The following is a 22,389-nucleotide window of genomic DNA, read 5'->3' on the forward strand; positions in this document are numbered from 1 at the left end:
AATAATATTAATTAATTAATAAAACACCACTAGAAAATGTAATTTAATTTTACATTCTGTTCTTGTACTTATTATATTTGCATATAGACTTCTGCATTTACTTCGTCACTACAACATTCTCTGCACTATTTAGTTTATTGTGCTTATTTATTTATTTTGTGTATAGTTTTCTTCATCTCCATTACTTGCACATTGTTCTTGCAACATAATCTGCACTATTTTATTCCAAACTATTCTACTCTTTGTTCTTGCACTGGTTTTTATTTGTTTATTATTATTTTATGTCCTATATACTGTAACTAGGTTGCTTTGCTGGAGGAGCTTGGGACTTACGATTTTCAGGGCTATTTCTACACTGTAGTTACTGTTCATATGATAAGAAAGCCTTTGAATCTTGAATCTAGAGTATTAATGATTTCATTAAAAAAATGGACAGCTGTCAGCTGGATATAAGTCCTTAAATTGACCAAATCTACAATTCTAATAAGTACGTTGAAGTTATAATATACATGTAATTGCTAACAGCTTTCCTATTGCAATACATGGAACTGAATAATTAAAAAATAAAAAAGTCCCAGAAATGATCTCACAGATGTATGTGTAACTTATCTGGTGTAACTACTATTTCTAAAAGACAGTTATTATATAAGAGAATTAAGAAATGCACATCAAACTTTAAACTCAATATTTAGTAGCCTCCCACATTTGTTCCTATAAACATAAAATACACAGGTTTTTCATCAAGGGAGCAACTTCTAGGAGACATACATTACATATGCTGCATATACACAAATACACACTCACCAAACAACAGGCTGTTTCTCTGAGAATGTTTTGATGGCTATAACAAATCTGTGTTGTATCACAATATTCAGCACAGACTCTATGCTTGACTTCTGAGCAGAGCAAAGAACCCCATAGTTAACATAAATATTTATGTTTTATTAACCTTGCTCGGGTCAAAATGGTCCAAAATGCCAAGAGAGTTCTTGGTTGTGGGCCGTAGTTTAATCTAGTCCATCAGTTTTCTGTGGGATCCAGCATTCATGGAAGTCTTATTTAAGCTGACTCCTGTATATACAGAGTAAACATCATGAAATCCTCAGTGTATGCTAACAGAGTGAAGGGGCCTTGCATGTCTCAAAATGGATCACCGAGTGTAAACAGTGTGAGGCAGGCCTGGCTAACAGTTACCTCCACTAAGGAGGCACTGTCACGCAGAAGTGGCCAGACACGGCCCAGTCCGCCTAAATCACAACACAATTAGATTTTGTCAGAGGAAGTGACGCTCAGCAGTTGTTATTTCAAGGTGCAGGTTTATATGAATCAAAGTTTGCCAAACAAAACCATTTCCATGGATCAGCTTGATAAGATCCTGTTCTGAATGTCAGGAAAATCCTTAAGATCTCACTGATCGATATCTCTTTGGTAATTATGACTTAGGTCAGACACTGAATTTACTCCAAAAACATTAAAATGAGATGTGTTTTGCCATGGCTCCTAAGTAAAACATTTTGTCTGTGGATAAAACATGTAGCGGATCTAAGAACTTTTATAACTAACACTGACAACCCCTTTCAAGCCGATTTCTTGAGAAAGAGCAGCCCCATTCAGGTTCCTTCTGTCAATTAGCGGTCTGTTCTCTCTGTTTTTCCAGGTTTGTGTGTGTTTTAAAAACAAAGCATGGCTGCACAATTATCCAAAGGGGCATACATGTATGGTCTTTTGGATATGATGAATAATATTTATTTTCTTTTGCAACCGATTAAACAGACCAGGTGTTAACGAGTCTGGTTTGATTCCTACTGTCAACATTGTTGGCCTGTTTGAAACTAACCACATGCAAAACGAGTTAAACCCTTTCTGCTACTAACATAAAAGCAAAAAGAACATTTTCCATAAATAAAACAAAAACATAATTAAGGGTCGTGCTTTGGATCACCTCTGAATGGCCGCCCGTTTTAATGACTGATCATCATGCAACTTCAGAACACCTTTTATAGTAACTACTTCAGAGCAGTTTGCTAATACCATGCTTGTCTGGGAGAAACTGAACAAGCGTTTTATTTAATGGTCACTCTCTATCTTTCATCTCCGATCATGATCCTACCAAGCAGATCCCAGTTGTCTATGCATCAGCAGACACTGAGCCAGGTCTGGCCCATGTTCAGTCTGTCTGGGCCAAAGCTAAATTCTGGAGGTTTATCCCCATCCTGCCTTCATGTTTCCCATCAGCAGCTTCTCACTACAAAGACCTGCTCCAGCTGCTTCCACATCTGGGGCCACATGAGTTTTACAGTTTGTGTATGTGTGTGTAAGAGTGAGTGAGAGTCCCAAGAGGTGACTTTGAAACAAAGGTACACTGTTAGACATTTTATGTTGAATACTTACTGTATGATATTTGCGGCAACTTTCTTACTTGTTACAATAATTTTTGACAAATTAGGTCCAGTGAAAAAAACGTACAATGGCTTGAAGATATAACGCTATAGAAGCACGGTGGAAAACAATGGACTCTGTTAAAGTATGTTTTCTGTACTTTGATAGAGAAAGTTAACAGGTTTCTTATTAAGAAATTATGGTACCAACAAATTCAAATGTCTTCCTCATTTCTCTTAATTTTGGTGGTCCTGGTGTGCAATGGAATGGCTGCTTGGTGTATTTCAACAGAAAACTTGAAATGCATTCAAGCAGAAATACCTTACAGCTTTACAAATGTAGCCCAGGAACTTAATTCTGCAACCTGTCAGCAAAAGCTTGCAATATTATCTCAAAAATTAAACTTGGTAGGTATGCATCTGAATATAGATTTATGAAGAATCAAGGTATCAAAACCAAAATCATAAAGCAGAAGCAGTAGTAGCTTTTTTCTAATAAATAATTAATTGTGTGTTATGATTATTATTTCCTTAAAGAAGTAGATATATATTTGCATTTCTCAGTGTTTATTTACATGATGGAACTGTTTATACTGAGGCGTTCTTTAATGTTTGAAACTAGTGAGCTTACAAACACAGTTTAATGTAGTTCACTAGAAATGTATTTAGCACAAATGGTGAAAATACAACTACAAGGTGTTTGTAAGTGTTTATTATCAATGTAAACTTTTTTTTAAGAAAAAATAATATACAGGCACACTTTACATATTAAAATAAGACTCTCCAAAAGAAATATGAACATCTCTACATTAACTATGCACACATACAAAGGACACATAATATATTTATACAGTATATATATTTAACATGTTGGGGCAGTGAAACTGCTGCTGCAAAACTTCCACCACGTAAGAGTGTACACATGTAATTATGCAATCTTATTCATGCCAATAAAGAATACATGATGACCCTTTTTTTACTCACTCTGTGGTTGCAGTCCAGAAAATTAAAAGCTTATCTTGAAGTTAAATGATTAAAATATGATGAACTATAAGTAAAATAAATGGGAAACGTGGGTAATGTACCATGAACTATCTTAAGGTATTTCCTTTTTCTTCCAAATAAATAGAAAACAGTCTGTGACGATGACATTTGCATCTTCATAAACTCCACCTGTGATTCAAAACAAATTATAATTTGTTGTTTGGCCATTAGTACTGCTAACATAACAGAGTCATTTAAAACTAGAAATGTTAAAGCAAAGCAAATTATGTAGTCATATAAATTAGATGTATACTGTTTGTAAGTAAACATATCAATCTTAAATCACGTATTTGCATCACTCTTTCTTATGTACAATACAAAACCTAATAGTTTGACAGTAAATCTGTACAAAATTATGTAAAATATATGTATATTTAATACAAAAAACTCTAGCAGCACAATAGGATTATAAAACGTGAGATCACAATGAAGCTAGTGACATTACATCTGCACAAACCCAGATTTTGTGTGGCCGCAGGGTGCATGGTAGAACATGCATCGCTGCAACACAACACTAGAGACACATCCTGGCCAGATGCTGCAGTGGAAAAGCAATGACACACACAACATACAAAAACAGACTTTAAAAGAAGAATATTTTCCCTTCAAACCACTTGATATGGCAGTGAAGGAACCACACTTTTAGAGGCAGAATAGACTAGACGGACACATCAGTAGCTTTATCAACACATGCATACACAAACACACACTTACACTTACACTCACACACACAACACACTACACTCACACACACACACACACACACACACACACACACACACACACACACACACACACACACACACACACACACACACACACACACACACACACACACACTTTGTATGTTCTTGACTTGTATAATTCTTCAGAAACGCTGCCTGTTCTTTTCTCTTCATCGTCAGTGAAAGATTAATTACAAAGAAATGAAATAAAGCCTGGGCAGAAAAAAGATAAGATCTTTAGGTTTTACAACCCAAGCAAAGAAATGATAGTTCGAGAAGTTGAATTAATGTAGACTTTTGTTATGTTGCATAACTTCATACAAAGTCACACAAACATAAGAGTCTTGTACAAAGATCTGCTGGAGAAAAGAATTAAAAAGAGTTCAGTGCAGCCCTTTTTTGTGTGTTTTGGGCAAGTCTTTCTTCAGTTGGACCAGAGAGGATAACAAGGGAAGAGGAATGATGAAGAGGCTGTTTTTAAGCTAGATGATTGTGCTGTTTTCAAGTCAAGTGTCTACTGAAGTGTCCTTGACCATGACATGCACATCCTAAAAAGCTGTTTTCCCAGAAAAGGAAACAACATTTAAAAGCCATATATCTTTTTTTAAAGCTTTGGATAAAAACTGTGGTTTGAAAACTTTTAAGCAAAAGTTCCGGGATGAGGGGTCAGTGTTATCTTCGGCAGGCGTATGCGTTAATGTTTTTGATGACATAAAAGCCAATAGTCATAGGAGGCATGGCTATTGTCCGTCCAGCCCTCAATGTCTTAGGCTTTAACTCAGGAAATGTCTCATTGTCCACCATGAGCAGCTTCTCCCCGTTCAGCTGGACATATCTGTAGGATAAGAGAGGAAAACAGGGAAATACAAACTGCGTTAGCTTAGAAGGATACCATTTTTAAAATAAAAAAAATATGTAGGTAAAAGTGACAGGCAAGACCGGTTTACGCCTCTCTAACAAAGCAAAGAAAAAGCAGCATTACTCTTTAAGGCTTTTGATTCTGTCTGTGTACACTTGGGGGAGCTATTGTAAAAAAAATGCAATTTCACAGCAACACTGTAATAGAAGTGAACATTCGAGTCAAATCTGATGGAATCTGACCACTGGAGCACTAAATCAATCCTTTTTAAAGACCTAAAGAAAAGAAAATATTCAACTATCACTACTTGTCTTTGCAGTATGCTTATTGAGCAACACAAAATATAACAGTACAAAGAAGAATATTAAGGATTATACAATGTGGGTTTCTAATCAAATGATTAGCAACACATATTTTAGATATCATTTCATTTGTCATTTTCCAGTAAATTATCACTTGATGACACACAGGTTGCTAAAATACAATAACACCATTTAACTAAAAAAAACGAAAACGTTTTTTTTTATTGAAAACAGCTAAAAAAAAACAACTTTATTTTCCTTATTCAACCTCTAACCATGAATATATATTATTAATGAGTTGCTTTAAACACATCACAGTTATACTATAGGGAGCAGTTTTTCGTAAAAGGATTATAGGCTGAAAATAAGCATAGTGATGTACAGTGATACTACAAAAAATATTGTTCAATATCTAACAAGATCTTTTACAAAGCAGGAAAACCATTAAACATCACCTTGAGTCAGATGTTCAGTATTTCATATACCTTGTTTCTCTTTATATTTACAAGATATAATTCAAGTATATTAAAGTCATTGTCAGATTAAAATAATAAATCATGCTCTTGAGAAAATTAAACACCTTAAATTGTATTTCTACTATACATTATCACCTTTAACACATACCTTTTCAACCTCAAAGTGCTGTTGTTATTAGTAACCATGTTTTTTTTTTTTATGTTTTGTATTTTAAAAAACATATTAAACTATAAAGTTCACAATAACTTAGAGATTAAGGCCAATGGTCTGTAAATGTTTATGTGAACATCAAAATTCAATTACATATCATATTAAATTACACTTTATAAGGAAAAGTAATGAAACAAAGTTGCTTCAAGCATTTCTCGAACACCCAATGGACCTAAATACTTGGCCAGAGTTTAAAAGTACCTCTATACTCAGAAACATTTATAGACATCTGGTGTTGCTAAATTCTTCATAAAAGTTTCCCTGCGCTGCGTGTGGTTAAGGCAAGCAGTTAAGTCCTGGAAAAGGCCCATCGTTAGCTTTCTCTCCTATTAATTACCCTGCAATCCTGTTCTAACACCTAAAACATCCTCCATCGTTATGCTGTTATTCAAGGATTATGCCTTGCCACCATTAGGGCCAAATGTCGGTATCGTATAACACACACATACACACACACACACACACACGCACACACACACACACACACACTCCTAAACACACACCTGAGACTGTTATTCCAGGATTGGAAGCTTACGCCTGAGTCTCAGCATAACAGGCTTAAAGGAGAGAGGAAGAGACTAAGAGTATAAACCTTTTGGGCAATGTGACTTATATGACCTTTAAACATGAAGTGTAATATACCGTAGGGATATAATTATAGGTTTAGATAGCAAAAATATGAAAATAAATAAAAAACATAAACAAATCACCTGTTGCAGGCTATACAAACATATTCAAGCAAAAGGCATTCTTACATAGCTCAAACATGTAACACTGACTCCATTAGCAAATACAAATACGAATCGATGACATATTTAAAACGTCTGTTTCATACTGGTTAATATATATATATTGTGTAACTCCTTTGTCCAACTAATGTGTAACCTGTTTAAAAATACATTAAAAAAAATATGAGATTGGTTAGTGTTAAGCAAGCAGTTCAATATTCCACAGTTTAAATTAATTCAATGTTCATTGGTTTGTCATTGAAAAAGGAAAAGTGTTCAAACTTATTGACTTTTTGTTTCATGTTTTTTGTTTCATTCTTTAAATCGCCTAGCTATCTACACTCTAGTTAGGCATGAATAAGTAAATGCATGTTTGTTTGTGGTGTGTAATCACACAACATGCTGATGCAGTGTGAATTATACCACTCCAGTCCAACACCCACTGATTTCTTGAAATGCATTCACTGCAGTGTTTCAAGAGCCAGCTTAACACCATATTAAGGGTGGAAAAAAATAAAACAATTAAACACCCATAAACTTGTCAGAAAACTTCTCATTATTCCTATTCCTCATTTAAATTCCTTTCACACGTTTGCCAAAATGATAACTTTTGGAAAATTGTTAAAACCTTGTTTTTCATCATTAGAGGAAATAAAATGTTGTGTTAAATATATAAGCAAATACGAAACTACAGCTGTTTTGGAAACCTGGTTCTTTCCTCGGTGCATTTGTCTTGTTCGATTATCCCAAATTAATTGCATAGGATGTTCTGTAGGATAACCTCTCTTTTTTTTTCGGGATCGAAAACATAATCCAATGCCGCTGTGTGTGTGTGTGTGTGTGTGTGTGTGTGTGTGTGTGTGTGTGTGTGTGTGTGTGTGTGTGTGTGAGAGAGAGAGAGAGGGGTACTCACTTGGCTCTGAGTCCGTCAGTACCGTAGGGTTGCAGCAGGTACTGATGGACAGTATTGTTCCGTAATGTCCCCGCCAACTTGATTTTCTTTCGCGACCGATGCAGGTTGATGATGTAGATTGTTATGGACCCTCTAACATAGTTATGGCTGGTGCCGTAAAGAAAATGATGAAAATCTCATTAGTTTTCCTTTACCTTAAGAAAAGACAATCAGTAAGATAAAAGGCTCCTCTCCACATCTGTTAATAGGGATTTATTATAGACATTACGTTGCCATATTGAATACAATTCACCATAATTAAAGATGACTACAAAGAGAAGAAAGCCTTTGATATTTTTATCACACACAAAAAGAAGATCAAACCACAACTCCTTGATCTAAGCTGGATCAAAAGGCTTGCAGAAAAATAATACAGTAAGATAAAGTATGCTTAAGAATGAAACTCCATGAAGCAGCAAGTTATCATCTATATTTAGTTTGAACCATAATAAACCACATTTTATTTTTATCATTCCTATAAAGGCTGATGCTAAAATCTGCTCCTCTTGTACAGTTTCCAATGTATAAATCTGACGCTGTACAGCCCAGGGTCAGATGAAGGGTGTGAATGCGACAGGCAACACTTCTTGAGTTACACAGACAACAGAGTGTGAGTCCCGCTCCTGAGAGCAAAGCGCTGGGGACACAACTTGATAGGGAGACTGGCCAGAGGTAAATAACTAAGCGAGACATGATAAAATCTAATAAGGGCCCAGATACGAGGACAAAGACAACACAGCTTTAGTGAATACCACATGTGCGCCTTAGTGTTCAGGTTCAGGGCTGGTAGACAACTCTCCCTGCTACCTCCTCCATAATCTTATATCTTTAAGAAATCTTGGGTTTTGGTTCGATGTTTATCTTTGTTCTTTTGGGATCAGGGTGAGCAATTTATTTAGTTACCTCAACAAGACTGACAATATTAAATATATCTACAGAGAGAAATAGAGTATTGATGGGAATGTGTCTGGCTCTGTGTTAAACTCTTGCAGCCTTGTTTTTGAAAACTGTGGACCATGGCTGTGAATAATAGATCAGATGGTTAGATTGGAGGCAGAGATAATGACCTCTCAGGCCTTTCAAATGATGAGGTTCTCAGCGATCCAAACCAGGAATATAAACATGTGTTGATGCCGTTTGATGTTGGAGCGTCGCTGGAAAGTGAAAAAAAAGCATAATGGCAAAAAATGGCAAGCAAACCACTAAAAGGGGTAAAAGTGCAGTGAAAGTGAAAAATCTAATCTGCAAAGACTTTTTAAACCAGGGACATCCTGAGCACATTTACAATAGTTGTTGTCTTACACAAACCACTAAGACTACAATGGTTCATCCTCTTTAGTGCTGACTGTGTTGCTCAAAGTGGCAGAAATAACCACAACTGAAGCTTTGTGTCTTATGATCAAATAAATCTTAGCTGATGGGTGCATTAGGTGGGACTAAGCCACTTCTCTTTCTCCCAAATTCACTATGCATACCAGGTGTCTAATTTGAAAAGTATTTCAAATATTTGCATGTATGTCATCAGGCCTCATGTGTGTGTTGGTTATGCAACTCCTGCCCAGTTATCGACCATCTCTAGGTGCAGCGTTCCGCTATTTTTCTAAGAGATGCAGCACCTGTCTAGAGTAAGGCCGTAAGTCTAGCCTGGTGCTGACAGCCACTGGCCTGGGTTAAATGATAACCTTGAACAGACCATGATGGCACTCTTTATCTCCTCCAGGCACAGACCGCCTTATTGTCCCTCCCCCTCCAATACCCCCCTCCAGCCAATCCGAGATGGGATAAAGGCCTAGCACACCTTTCAGCGGCTCTTTGACGGCAGGGAGACAGAACCCACACACCTGATAAGTGATACCCGTTAAGTTTTATAGGCTCTGAGCTGTGAATGAGCGGGTGTCTGCGGTCTGCTTATTTATGGGAAGCCGAATGGGCCGGCCTCGGATTTTGTTCTTCCTCGCCAGACACTGAGCCTCAGGTGATTGCATGAGGACACGGAGAAGGAAAAGTTAAAACCACAGCAGTCTGTTTTCCATCTAAATCCTCAAGGACATTTAAGTATTGCCACACCTCACTGAAAGGCTGAGAGGATGTGTGCTTCGTCATCTGTCAGCTACGAAAGAGACAAAAATCACAGTATATAACTCCGTGCTAAAGGTGGTTACACTGTAGCACGTACTTGTAGTAGCTGGTACAGTGGGCGTAGATACGCAGCTTGTCCCGTATAACTCGTCCTGGTTGCGGCTTCCTCTGGAGTCCAGCCACCCGCACGGCTAAAACCCTCGGACCAACCAGACGCTTGAAGACCAGAGAGAACCAGTAATCCTGTAAGAGCAAAACCATTGCATGCACGCATACACACACACACACACACACACACACACACACACACACACACACACACACACACACACACACACACACACACACACACACACACACACACACACACACACACACACACACACACACACACACACACACACATTTGGGGTTACTTTTATGAACGTACGGGTTAATATGATCTTCATAATGGTCCCGGAGCTATAAGGAAGTCTTGATCTAACTGCTGGAATGGAAACAATTTAATAACTCTGCAAATCCACTGTAAGTAAATGCAAGGTTAAATCAAACGTATGAAGTTTTATTAAAAGAGACCATTTGTGAAAGCATTGTTGGATTCTGGATTCCCATGAAAGGAAATATAACCCATATTACTTCTTCAGCCATGAAATGTTCTGGTGATCACGGTTTGAGTTTCATAAAACTTAGACAATTAATAATGTGCCAGCAAAGCAGCTGGTCAGTGACTTAGAGATTTATTCAAGAAAAATGCCAATCCAATCATGTCAACATTTTGACATCTGCCATTTAGTTGGAGCTGATTGCACCATGTAACATGTCACATTGTATAAATGCCAGCACTGACCGTTTTCACATTGACAGGTCTTAAATATGACATTTTTACAAAATATTATGCTCCATAGTGAATTGGGATTTTCTGTTATCATTGTTGAGTGGTCCACCATACTGTGTCTCAGTCTATAGACTACACAGACTCAACACCTCTCCAAGAGACCCAGAACAACATGTGTTCCTCAGGAAGTTCCCATGCAATCCTGCATATGGCAACATTTAAGGGCTTCTTTTTTCCATGCAGGGCTTTAACTTAATTTGCTGCCAAGGCATCGAAGAAGCAGAGCACAGTATGGAACTGTATAGTGTTGGCCACAGGCAGAAGGATGGATGGGTGAATGTATGGCCAGAGCTCTGATCTATGATCATTACATAAAGTATAAAACAGAGAACAGTTATGAGTCTGAAGTGTTATTTGAGCAAGATGGCCAGAGTTATGCTATACTCTTACTTGGGATTTAAATTTCACAACTCAAGTAAGAGAAACCATCAATGAATTGGCATATTTTAAACTAGGACTGCGTTTAAATCCCAGACCATAAAATAGATTTTTTTAGAGGAAGATCAGTTGAGGTCTTAATCCTAAACGGTCTCCCCTTTGTTTTCTATTTCCCTGTCCAAGTGCCTGTCTTTCTCATCCTGTCTTTATGCTCCAAAATGTTCAAACAATAAGACAACAAGTGGAGGAACAAACATCCAGATACTATACAGGCAGGCACAAGTTACCTAGGATAATGTAATGGACTAAGGATACATAAATCCATGCACCAGAGAATAATTAAACCTAAACTGTGCGGAATATGTAGATTATAACAAGGAGAAAACACAATTAACCTTTAGTGTTTAGCGTAATAGGGCAAATGAGCGTCAAACATTTGGCTGAGACGCTGTTAATCCATGAGATCATTAAGTATGAAGTCATACTATAACATTGCATATAGCGGGAAGTTAAAACAGTTTGTGGTTTTCAATTAAAAAACAATCTTTAGCAAGCTCTAATTGGGCATCCCAGAAAACACTAAAAGATGACAGCTGTAACGAATTAGGAGAGAAACACTCCAGGAAAAGGTAAAAGAGACACAAGTATACCCACAATATTCTGCCATTGAGGTTTGCTAGTTGGGGTGTTCGAACTCATCTTGTATCTGCTTTTGCAGCTGCCTTAAAGGGATAGTCCGGCAAAAATTGACCCCAGGGTCTTTTTCTGCATGAAAACTGATCAAGTAAGCCCTCCAGAGAGTTTTTTTCGTTCATCAACCAGTATTGAGCTTGCCTGGAAAAACCGGGACCAACGCTAATAGCCAAAATGGCTTACAGTGCATTCGATCGGGGCAGTGCGCAGAACACTTCCAAAAACGACATTTTTTAACCACTAACATTGCTCGAAATAGCACCAAACCTCTGCAGTAGCATGACTACGGTCCCTACATATAAAACGGAGCACCAACAACATAGTTTGCTAATTCAAAGTTTATTAAAAGGAACTGTTTTACAAGACTCACCAACTGCCCCCACACCAGCTCCTCTCCGAGGAAAGTCTGCACAAGTCGATTATCGAATGCACCAGAGTTCAGTTCAAGGAGGAATGTTTTGGAATTGATAATTCCATGGAAATTCATATCTAGTGAGTGTTGACACGGAAATGAAAGGAGTTGCCTGTAACTTACATGCAACTCCGTTCATTGGAATTATACATTCCAAAACATTCCTCCTTGAACTGAACTCCGGCGCATTCGATAACCGACTTGTGCGGACTTTCCTTGGTGAGGAGCTGGAATGGGGGGCAGTTGGTGAGTCTTGTAAAACAGTTATTTTTAATAAACTTCGGGCTTGCAAACTACGTTGTTGGAGCTCCGTTTTATGTGTAGGGACCGTAGTCATGCTACTGCAGAGGTTTGGTGCTATTTCGAGCAATGTTAGTGGTTAAAAAATGCCTATCTATTTGGAAGCGTTCCGCGCACTGCCCCGATCGAATGCACTGTAAGCCATTTGGGCTATTAAAGTTGCTCCCGGTTTTTCCGGTCAAGCTCAATACTGGTTGATGAACGAAAAAAACTCTCTGGAGGGCTTACTTGATCAGTTTTCATGCAGAAACTATCGCCGGACTATCCCTTTAAATCTCTTGAAATATTGTCTCTCTTCAAAGCTTTTGAAGGATAATGTTTTCCAACAGGAGCAATAGGCGTTCGCCTACTTCCAGACACTAGACACTGGCATTTCTGTTTGAAGCCTACTTCACCTTAGTTTAGAAGTTTAAAAACCAGGCATGTGGACTGTAAACAAAAAAGAAACAATTTGATAATGATTGAAAAAATAAATAAAAAATTGGTACAAGAGTAAGTAAGGCAAAGAAAAAACAGAACTGTGTTAAAAATGAAAGGTAGTTGATTCATTCTGTGGGCAGGGGGGTTTAACTGGATTCCACCATTGGGGGAGTCATCCTATAGGAGAAGGGGCCAGGTCATAAATTTGCTCTGCAGAGGACAGGTTGGCCCTGCAGTGAATTTTCTCAGCAGGTAGGCTGGGGCAGCCTTTAGACATCCAGCCATGTTAAAAGTATTGTGATCCTAGCGGGAGACCGCCATTCCTAGAACAATAATGGAGAGGGAAAGAGAAGAAAAATGAAGCCATCTCGATCCAAATGAGGTGGCGTGACCCTTTTCTCCCACTTTCTTTGCTTCACAACTATCAGGTAAAGAGAACTAATGAAAGATTAAGTGAAAAATGTCGTGATTCTGTAGAAATAATTAGTTCAGATGCGTTAAATTATTGGTTGTATTAGTATTTTCAGAAATGCTAATACTCATTCAGGCAGCTATTTATAAGCAGAAATGGAATAAAGTAATCTTGAATGATGACAAATGTTTGATCATATTCCTCTTGATTGTAGGGCAATGGTTAACGATACATGCCTGTAATGTTAACCTCTCACCCTTGCCCTGCCTCAGCTAAATATAAACCATTTGGCTCATGGTAGACTTTTGTAACTATATATTTTTCCTAGCTAAATTAAATCAGTGTAACCCTTAAGTCCCCACTTGTTTGCTTTGTTTTACCTAGCAAGAAACATCTCATGTTTAGCTTTAAGTGCAATAAGAACATTATAATCTCAAAACTATACCTATGCTTGTTGTTTAAATTCTTAACGTTCATGAACAACTTAAAAAAAGATCAGTGTGTGTCAGAGGATTAATACTTGTTGTATTTCTGTACCTTGAGGAACTTGGGATTGGGCAGTTCCATTTTAAACAGTGCTTTTTTACTAACATGCCTGTGTATGAGCATCTCAGGTTGCAGATCTCTCACCGGCTGACTGTCCCACACAGAGAAGCGCACAGTAGTGATGGGGGTTGAGGGGAGCAGTGACACTGTCCTGAGCTACTGACAAAGGGCTAAGGTTACATGGCATTTCGCCCCCACGTCTAAGCACTCATCACCACTAAACGCCTTTCATCTCACCTAATAGCTCCCACGGGAAAGAGCGAGAGGTGCTATCGAGGCACTGGGTCGGGTACAGAGAAGGTCCAGATAGTAACAGGACTATTCAGGTCAGAACCTTGTTATTATGAGAAAGAATTAAAGCCTTGAAAATAAGAAGCAATGGCAATTATAGTCCTTGATGGAATGAGAGACTCACAGGTAGAGGGTTAAAGTTCTGGTCCACAAGGTGTGTGTATCCGTAGTCAAAGAACGAGTGACGCAGGACAACATCAATCCCCTTCACAGCAGCCATTCCCAGCGCGTTCACCCACCTGGAATACATATGAACACATACACAAGGAAGAGAAATATTAGGCCTGCAGCAGCAGATGCCTCTAATTGTGGTACAGGTAGCACATACTGCATTGGAAATAAATATGTTTCTCTGTCAGTTTATAATTATCAAAGGTGTCATTATCCTCAGAACACATCACGCTGCATTCAGCAACAGTATGATAACAGTACTCACAAAAAGCCAGCAGCGTATGTGTCAGAGAGATTGTTGATGCCTCCTGCCCACGCTGGCCCGAGTCCACCCAGCCACACCTTCTTACCAGGAGAGTGTGTGTTCACAACCTGCATGGAGAGGGACAGAAACGCAGGTGTATCAGCAAAATCAACCATGCAATCAAGTTAATGAAAGCTCCATCTCCATAACAATTTTTTCAGTGAAATTGTCACAGTATCTTATACCAGTGGTTCTCAACTGGTGGGTCGCGACCCAAAAGTGGGTCACGGACACATTTTGAATGGGTCGCAGATATGCAAGTGAAAAAAAAAAGTTGAGGAAAAATAAAGAACATGTGCACGTGCAGTAGTGGTTTGACTGGAAATGTCGGCGAACAGAAACGGTTTTAAATGATCATCTTCTCAATAAAATATCTTTGCTGATGCTTCTCGAGTCTTCTGGCCAATCAGAAAGAATACGGCATGTTGCTGCAAGTCCCCAAGGAGAATAACTGCGGTAGAACTACGCTTTATACATCCATGTCATTTACCGTTTGTTTTTTTATAATAACAAAAAAATGTGTAGGCTGTCTTTCATTTTGAACCACAGAACAATGATAGCTATCTACCCTTATCCACAATTTAAAGTAATTTACACAGCCACCCTCCTCTCTCCTCCTCTCTCTGTGAGGAGCAGCAGCTTCAGCTGGCAGAACAAAGTAACAAAAGATAAATGGCCTTAAATATGATTAAATATGTCAGGTAATAATAGATGTATTTATTTTCTTCTCAGAGTGCACCAGAATGCGTAGTTTACATGTTAGAATTTCAAAAAATCTCAGGGGTTAGGTTTTGAACTTGTCACATTTTGTTATGTGTGGTGAGTTTCCAGGATTGACTCCAAATCTGTCTTTTTATTTAATCCAAAAAATATTTGCCTTTTTTATTTGATAAAGTTCAATTCTGATTCTAGAAAACGTGATGAAGATCACCAGTTTAAACTTTTTTTTAAAGCATGCTTTAGTTCTGTGAAGGGATATATTCTCCCCTGCATGGCATATACTGTATATATATATGTATACATTACTGCAGTGGTTCAAAACTTTGGGTCGTGATTGATTGACGAAGGAAAAAGTGGGTGCTGAGGCTTCACCAGTTGGGAACCACTGTCTTATACTTCTGTTGACTGAATTTCAAAGAATCTGCAATTTGCTGGAAAGTCATTACAGCTTGCAGTAAACATACTCTACAAACAGGAGACTGAACCTTAGAAAGGCACACAGAATAAAAATATGCAGGTGAACTCACTAACTTTGACTTGGCAGTGTTGTACTGCAAAAAATAATCTCACTTTTGTTACATTTCATTGTATGTTTTAACCTTTTTCTTGGCAATGATTGTTTATTTTTCCCTGAGGCACTTTGGCACTGTCCATCTCTTACAACTCAGCAAGTCTGCCATATCAGCCAGTGTTGATAATATTACCTCATGGTGGAGAGACAACCATCTTACCCTGAGGGCTCGAATTGTGTTTAGCACATGTGGCCTTATCATTACAAAATATAGCTGAGACGGCATGACTTGGCTACCTCAAAAATGCTAATATAACTTGTGATTGAAATTAGTTCCTATCCAGCCTTGAGGTGTTGTGAATGACCTGTGATATGACATCTGAAATATACACCACATAATACAGTTTTTTTTAATCTACAATACAGCTCTAACTGACATTTGATATACACAGAGAAGCCACAGCAATCAAAATAGTTGATGTAAATATTTTCACCGTAGAAGTTCAGTTTCAGGACTTTAAGTAAAACTCAAGTACCTTGGTGACTTTATTTATCTGCTCTGTCAGTGTGTCCAACAGACGGGTCTTTAGGAAGTCCTCCACTTTGTTCACTCTCCCGTCCATATAATAACTGTAATGGAAATGGAAAGAAAAATGCTGTGAGAGAAACACTCTGTACACACTTTACAATGTAAGCAACAAACATCATTATCATCACAGTTTTACAGCACTTAATGGTTGGAAAATAAACTGAAATGTACAAGCCTTAAGTTCATTATCCATCGAAGCACACGCCGAGTATGAGTGTGTGTAACTTAAGTTCAATTGATTGATAACAATATACATTATATAGTGTTACCATATCCTTCGGCATCTTGGACCATATACACCAAACACAATTGACTAGTGTATCTTATATTGTGAAGACACTCTCTTTATTTCATAATATTTGAAATGGTTGTTGAGTTTCTTTAGGTCAAACCTGTGAAGTTGACAAACCTGGTGCCACCAGCCTTCATCACTTAGCTAACTAATAACCTTTAATATATCACACAAACAGGCGGGACAATGGTACGTTAACTGTACAACAACACCAAAGAAGCCTCACAAATGCAATACTAACGTAGCTGCGGTTCATTCTTTGGTTGCATAAAAGAGCAATTGGAAGCAGTGAGATTTTAAACTGACCAACGCAGACATCCATGTGTTTTAGAGATAAAGTCACAAAGAGAGATGATAATGAGAGATGATGTAAAGAGAGCACAATGAAAGAAGACTGTTATGGATGTTAGAGCCAAAGTCCTGAGGAATATCACCCAGATAGGAAGCCTCTCCAAGATCCCCTGCTAGAGTCCAAGAGAGGAAAACAAGGGAGCAACAACCGCACACTCCTGTTTCAGGTCACATAATACACATACAGTGTATCTGCACTGCTGAAGACAATATGTGTGTTAAATTGATGATAGCCAAAGATATATCTAGTGACAGTATCCCAGATTCCCAAACTTCCAATGTTGAATGTAAGAAAATCAACAATTTAAGAGCCCAATAAACACTATAACAACATCTGACAGTGTATCAATTAAGCAATTTGATGTTAAGTTTTAATATCCAGCTGATCTTCATGTTCAGTTTGATCCATTATAATCTGAGTGCTACTACATTTTCTTCACCTATTACTAAGACTTTGAAAGAAACTCTTTTTTTACATCTTCTTTCCATAGTCTTGTTAAGTAATTTTGCTGAACTAATCTACATTACTCAGGACTTACCTAAATAAAAATGTATAATTAAATGTTGTAGTCGACAGCAGAAGGATTTGAATGCTCACTTTTAGAAATGGTGAAAACATATGCTTGCAGAGTTGTATAACCCAGTAATGTCACATAAGGGCACTCATTCGCTTCACATAAGCAATGGAAAAAGTGACACACATGAGTATCAAATGACTCAGTGGAGTCATTATTTTTTACAGCGCCATGACAAAATAAAATAACAAAAACCGATACGACACGTGTTTATTAGATATTAAAAAATATATATGTGAGTCATTGCAGCGCAGATTTGTCTTCAAAAAACAACAAATGTTATTAATCAAACACCACATCAGTAAAAGTTTTATTCCAATTTAGAATTACTACAAAACACTTATAAACTGGGATGAAAGATTCAAGTTCCACGCCATTAATTAAAAGCTCAACACATTAAAGGGGGACAAGGCCAGGGAGGTTTGCACTGGAGTTGGAATAATAAATCCAATAGAAAAATGGACCATATAATCTTAACAGCAGCATCAAAAGAGTTCAAAACTTTTTAGAATAGTCTGATATGTCAATGCAATCACTTAAAAAGAGCTGAATTTTATTCATGGGGGGTGAAGCAGTGTTGCAATCTGAGTTTAACCTCATTGAAAATTTCGTCACCATGTTGGAAATGTCCCAAGCTCCTGGCCTCAAACTGTAAACAACTTGTGGATTAAGTCATAGCTTTACACAAATTATTTGGTTATCCTGTCATCTTTCCAGAGAGCACACAATAACTCTTCAGACCAGAACCCAGAGAAAGAAATTCCAGTTCATATATGGAAACAGAATAAACTGAACAAGTTATTTTACATCTATATCTCACATTATAAATAATGCTGTTATGGTCACAGCCTATAAGAGCACAATGCAACCAGGAAACATTTGCTTTCTTTGCTTGAGTTTGGTGGTTCATTAGAGAAGGAAGCCTATAAAGAAATAAAAATATAAAGAAAACTGTTTAAGTATGTTGACCAGGATTGAGGGGATTTCAGCTCGGTATTCCTAGGATTGCCCAGTTCTAAGCTCCCAAAACAGAACCAATAACTTTTCCCTTGTTCATCCAATATTTGGCATGACACTTAAGCTGCCAGACTTAGAAAAACTCAATAAAATGCAGAAGGAAAAACACTGGGTCTGAATGTTTTCATACAAATATCCACTAGATCAGCTTGTTTTCTGTAGCTCTCACTGTGCCAGGACTGCACTAAAGAGACAAAACAATCAGCACTCTATTTAAAAAGAAACATAGCATGGACCACAATAGAAGTGGATGTGATCAAATGCCCGATGGTTGAAGTAGAGAATATCAATACCAAGCAGGCAAAAATACACACATGTTAAATTATATTAGAGAAATTTAGAGTTAAATGTAGTCCCACATTAATTTTGCTTTAGATAATGATCACAGAGGACATGTTGTAAATGGTCTGATTGTGCAGTCTCAGTACTACTCCAAGTCAAATACCTTGTGTGTGTGACATGTATCTGTTTTGTTATGCTGCAAAACATTTTTTTTCGTAATGAGTTATGTTACCATCTTCTGATTCCTTTCCCCATCCTTTTAACCCCTATTCTTTTAAAAAAGTAAGATGGGTCTCTTGATGTGGACCGGCAGTTTGAACACAGCTGAGAGATATGTAATTTCCCTCGGGAATGCCATCACGGAGTTTAAAGAGTCTCTGTGACTCACACGAGGAAAGGATGGGATCACAAACCTTTGACACTTCTTTTTTCTACACTCAGCTGTAAATACACACACACCCTGCTCTCTGACATGCAGCACTGCTGTCATTCTGACAATGTACAAGAAAAATGTGAGTATAATGTGTAACCTTGGCTTTAAATTGTAATTATGTAGCTGCATAGCACGTTTCATTCTTTATTTACACATATGATTTTTTATTAAGAAAACATTAGCAAGGAAATTTGAAGGAGAATTGGGTAAACCCACTAGGGTCTTAAAAGGGCATTCTCCATGCAGCACATTGGCTTACAGATAATAATTACTGTAATGTTATATCAACAATTTGCATCTATCCATAATTTTACACAAAGCAGACAATTTTAAAGAGTTTATGACTATCCAACCAATAGCTGTCAAGATATCTTATTGAAAAACACAATGTAACCTCATGGAGCCACCAGAGGAAAAGTCAGGGCGCACCAAATATTCATCTTCTGTGGATAATAAATCTATTTCAATCTAATAGTTGTTGAGGTGTGTCAGCCTGGACCAATGAGGAGTCCTCAATGCATCTTGGGTGCATTAACACCTGGACTTAGAGATGTCCAATTGTGATAGGATCACAAACACTCATGTAAAAGCCAGGTCTGAGCAGGGCCACATAGCACAGTGAGGTCTAGCCAGAGTATGTGGTGTGAGCACCACAAATTAAATTACATTAACTTCAATTGTATTGGCCTGAAATCTCAGACGTATATATTTCAAAAACTGAGTAAACAAACTCAAAACAGTCTGCATCGTATCACGCCACCAGAGGACATTGACAAACGTTTTCTCATCATTCGGGTTCATTTCACTTTAAGTTTCAACAGAAAAACAGATAAAAATGTGTACACCCAGACAATCAGGCAAACATCTTGAGAAACAATGGGCACACTATCTATAGTCTTGGATAACATTGTATTGCAGAAAGATGGAAAAGAGGGAAAACACGGGAAAGAGAAAGATCATGTTATGTTGGTGATTCCAAAACTGGATAAGCAGCACTAACTGGACAAGATGCTCGAAATGTCAAACTTAAATGTTGTGGAAAAAGCGTAATGACATAATGGGAACCAAATATTAACGTTTTTACCAACAGAACACCTCCGACTGTAAGCCATGGACAGACTGTCTAAAAAATCCATATGATTCTCTAAAGTTTTTAATGATGATGCGTTTCTAACCTGCTACGCTTCATATCTACACAACTAGCCAACTGCAAAGGAGTAAACACTGTGTTGTAGACGTGTTAATGAGTGGTCTCTACTTTTATACGTTTGGCTTTTTTTGTAGAGGTCAGAGTTGCCGTCAGGAAGGCTGGTTAAACAGGAATCTGGATCTCCAGTGTAAAACGGGCTAATTGACAGAGGGAATGAGCCAGAGCATATGGTTTGATTTTAACAGTGTGGGTGGTGTTTTTCTAAGCCTTACTGACAGCCCTGCCTCCTTCCGTTTCTTCTAACTTCTCCTAATTAGACCTGACCTTCACCTTAATGGCCGTTCACTCAGTCGCACAGGGTTTGTCTGAGCTTACAGAGGGTGTGTCTTTTAAATGTAACACGTGTGTGTTAGAAATACTGATGAAACATGGGATGAAATAACCATTGATACGTCTCCAAGCATTCCTGCAGGATGTGCAATAGACAAATTACAGGTGTTATTAATTTAAAACACAAACACACACTCTCACACTCTCTCTGAAGTCACTTTTCCTGTTGTTCCATTTACACTTTATAGCCATTCATCCACATTATGCACCAGTCTCTCTCAGTAACAGGCTTAGAGTACTACTACTACTGTGCAATTGGGTGATTATTATACAAAACATGGTGCAGTTAGATTTATGGTTTGTTAAGTAAGTAGTCTGCGGTTTAAGAAGAATGCACATGGATTCGGGGGTAATCTATGGATAAAATAATAAAATAGAAAAAAAGGGTAAAATACCTACTGTTGCCACGTTACTGCATCTACAGCAGAGCCCTCATTCTTCATGAACCTGAAAGTCAGAAAAACAGAGTTATCTTCACGTTTTTACAAACTGGGTGTCATTTTCACAGTTATTATAACATTTTAACCTGCAACGGAACTGCTAATTCACGGGAACATATAGGGAATATAGTGCTAAAGACAGTTTCAGACAGGCATGCAGGGTGCAATACATTTTACCACAGCATATTGGACAACATGTTTGACAAGACAAACAGTTTTCCAAGAGCAAAATAACTTTACTCTTGGTTGATATCTACAGGGATATTTCGTAGGGTTGGTTAGATTTAGCGAAGACATTTATATATTCTAGAGGTGAAATAAGAACTGAATTAAGATGGTCAAACTGCAAACATAGAAATATTTCCATTTGAAGCCCAGTAAACACCAAGTGAAGTGTTTTCTTGAGCTGTTTCCGCAGCCTGTACAGTTTGCTTTGATTCTGTTCATTACAAACTCCTGCACACAAACAACAACTCAGCACATACACAGTGACTCATCTGCCTTCCTCCTCCTGAGCTTCTGCATCTGTGTGTGTTTCCTTGTCTACCTGACCCAAATCTCTCCATATTTGGGGGTAACAGCTTGGCTTTAATGTGTGTCTCTAAACTTTCACCCCTTCAGCTTGTTTAGTCTGTCCAGCTCTGGTATTTGGACTGTTGAGCAGCTCAGTGTCTAATTCATCTTATTTCCTGAGAGCAGCAGAGTAGTTGGGCTGTCAAACACAAGAGCCAACCCCTCGTAACGGTGTCAAACACACGAGGATCACTCCGTGGTTAAATGTGTCACCAGTGACCTACAGATACTTCATCCATCACTTCTTCATCCACTCACTCCCTCTTAGCTTCTCAATACATCTCTTCTTTTTCCTATGGGCCCACTCCTTGTTAATCAGTACAAACACACACCTTTTATTTCTGAGTAAATTTGATCTGTCAGCACCGTGAGATAAACAGCGGTACTGATCCTGTGATGTAAGTAGCTCGAGTACCTAGAGGAGGGAGAACCGTATCAAATTATTCTCTCTCCACTGTCTTCCAACTACCTGTCAAAATGTGTGTGGATG

General features: G+C 37.9%; 1 protein-coding gene across 1 annotated transcript in view; it reads right to left on the bottom strand.

The window, feature by feature from the left end:
- Positions 1-4,192: 4,192 nt before the first annotated feature.
- hpse2 (heparanase 2) overlaps positions 4,193-22,389 on the bottom strand; it is a 47,162-nt gene continuing 28,965 nt past the window's right edge. The window contains exons 6-12 of the mRNA XM_063875183.1: positions 21,286-21,333; positions 16,344-16,437; positions 14,538-14,644; positions 14,226-14,340; positions 9,852-9,997; positions 7,637-7,783; positions 4,193-4,982 (exon numbers count right to left, since the gene is read on the bottom strand). Of these exons, the coding sequence (XP_063731253.1) occupies positions 4,820-4,982; positions 7,637-7,783; positions 9,852-9,997; positions 14,226-14,340; positions 14,538-14,644; positions 16,344-16,437; positions 21,286-21,333 (820 nt within the window). The 3' untranslated portion in view covers positions 4,193-4,819. The remainder of the gene's footprint in view (positions 4,983-7,636; positions 7,784-9,851; positions 9,998-14,225; positions 14,341-14,537; positions 14,645-16,343; positions 16,438-21,285; positions 21,334-22,389) is intronic.

The sequence above is a fragment of the Eleginops maclovinus genome, chromosome 22 (assembly GCF_036324505.1).
Source record: "Eleginops maclovinus isolate JMC-PN-2008 ecotype Puerto Natales chromosome 22, JC_Emac_rtc_rv5, whole genome shotgun sequence".
Classification (NCBI taxonomy): Eukaryota; Metazoa; Chordata; class Actinopteri; order Perciformes; family Eleginopidae; genus Eleginops; species Eleginops maclovinus.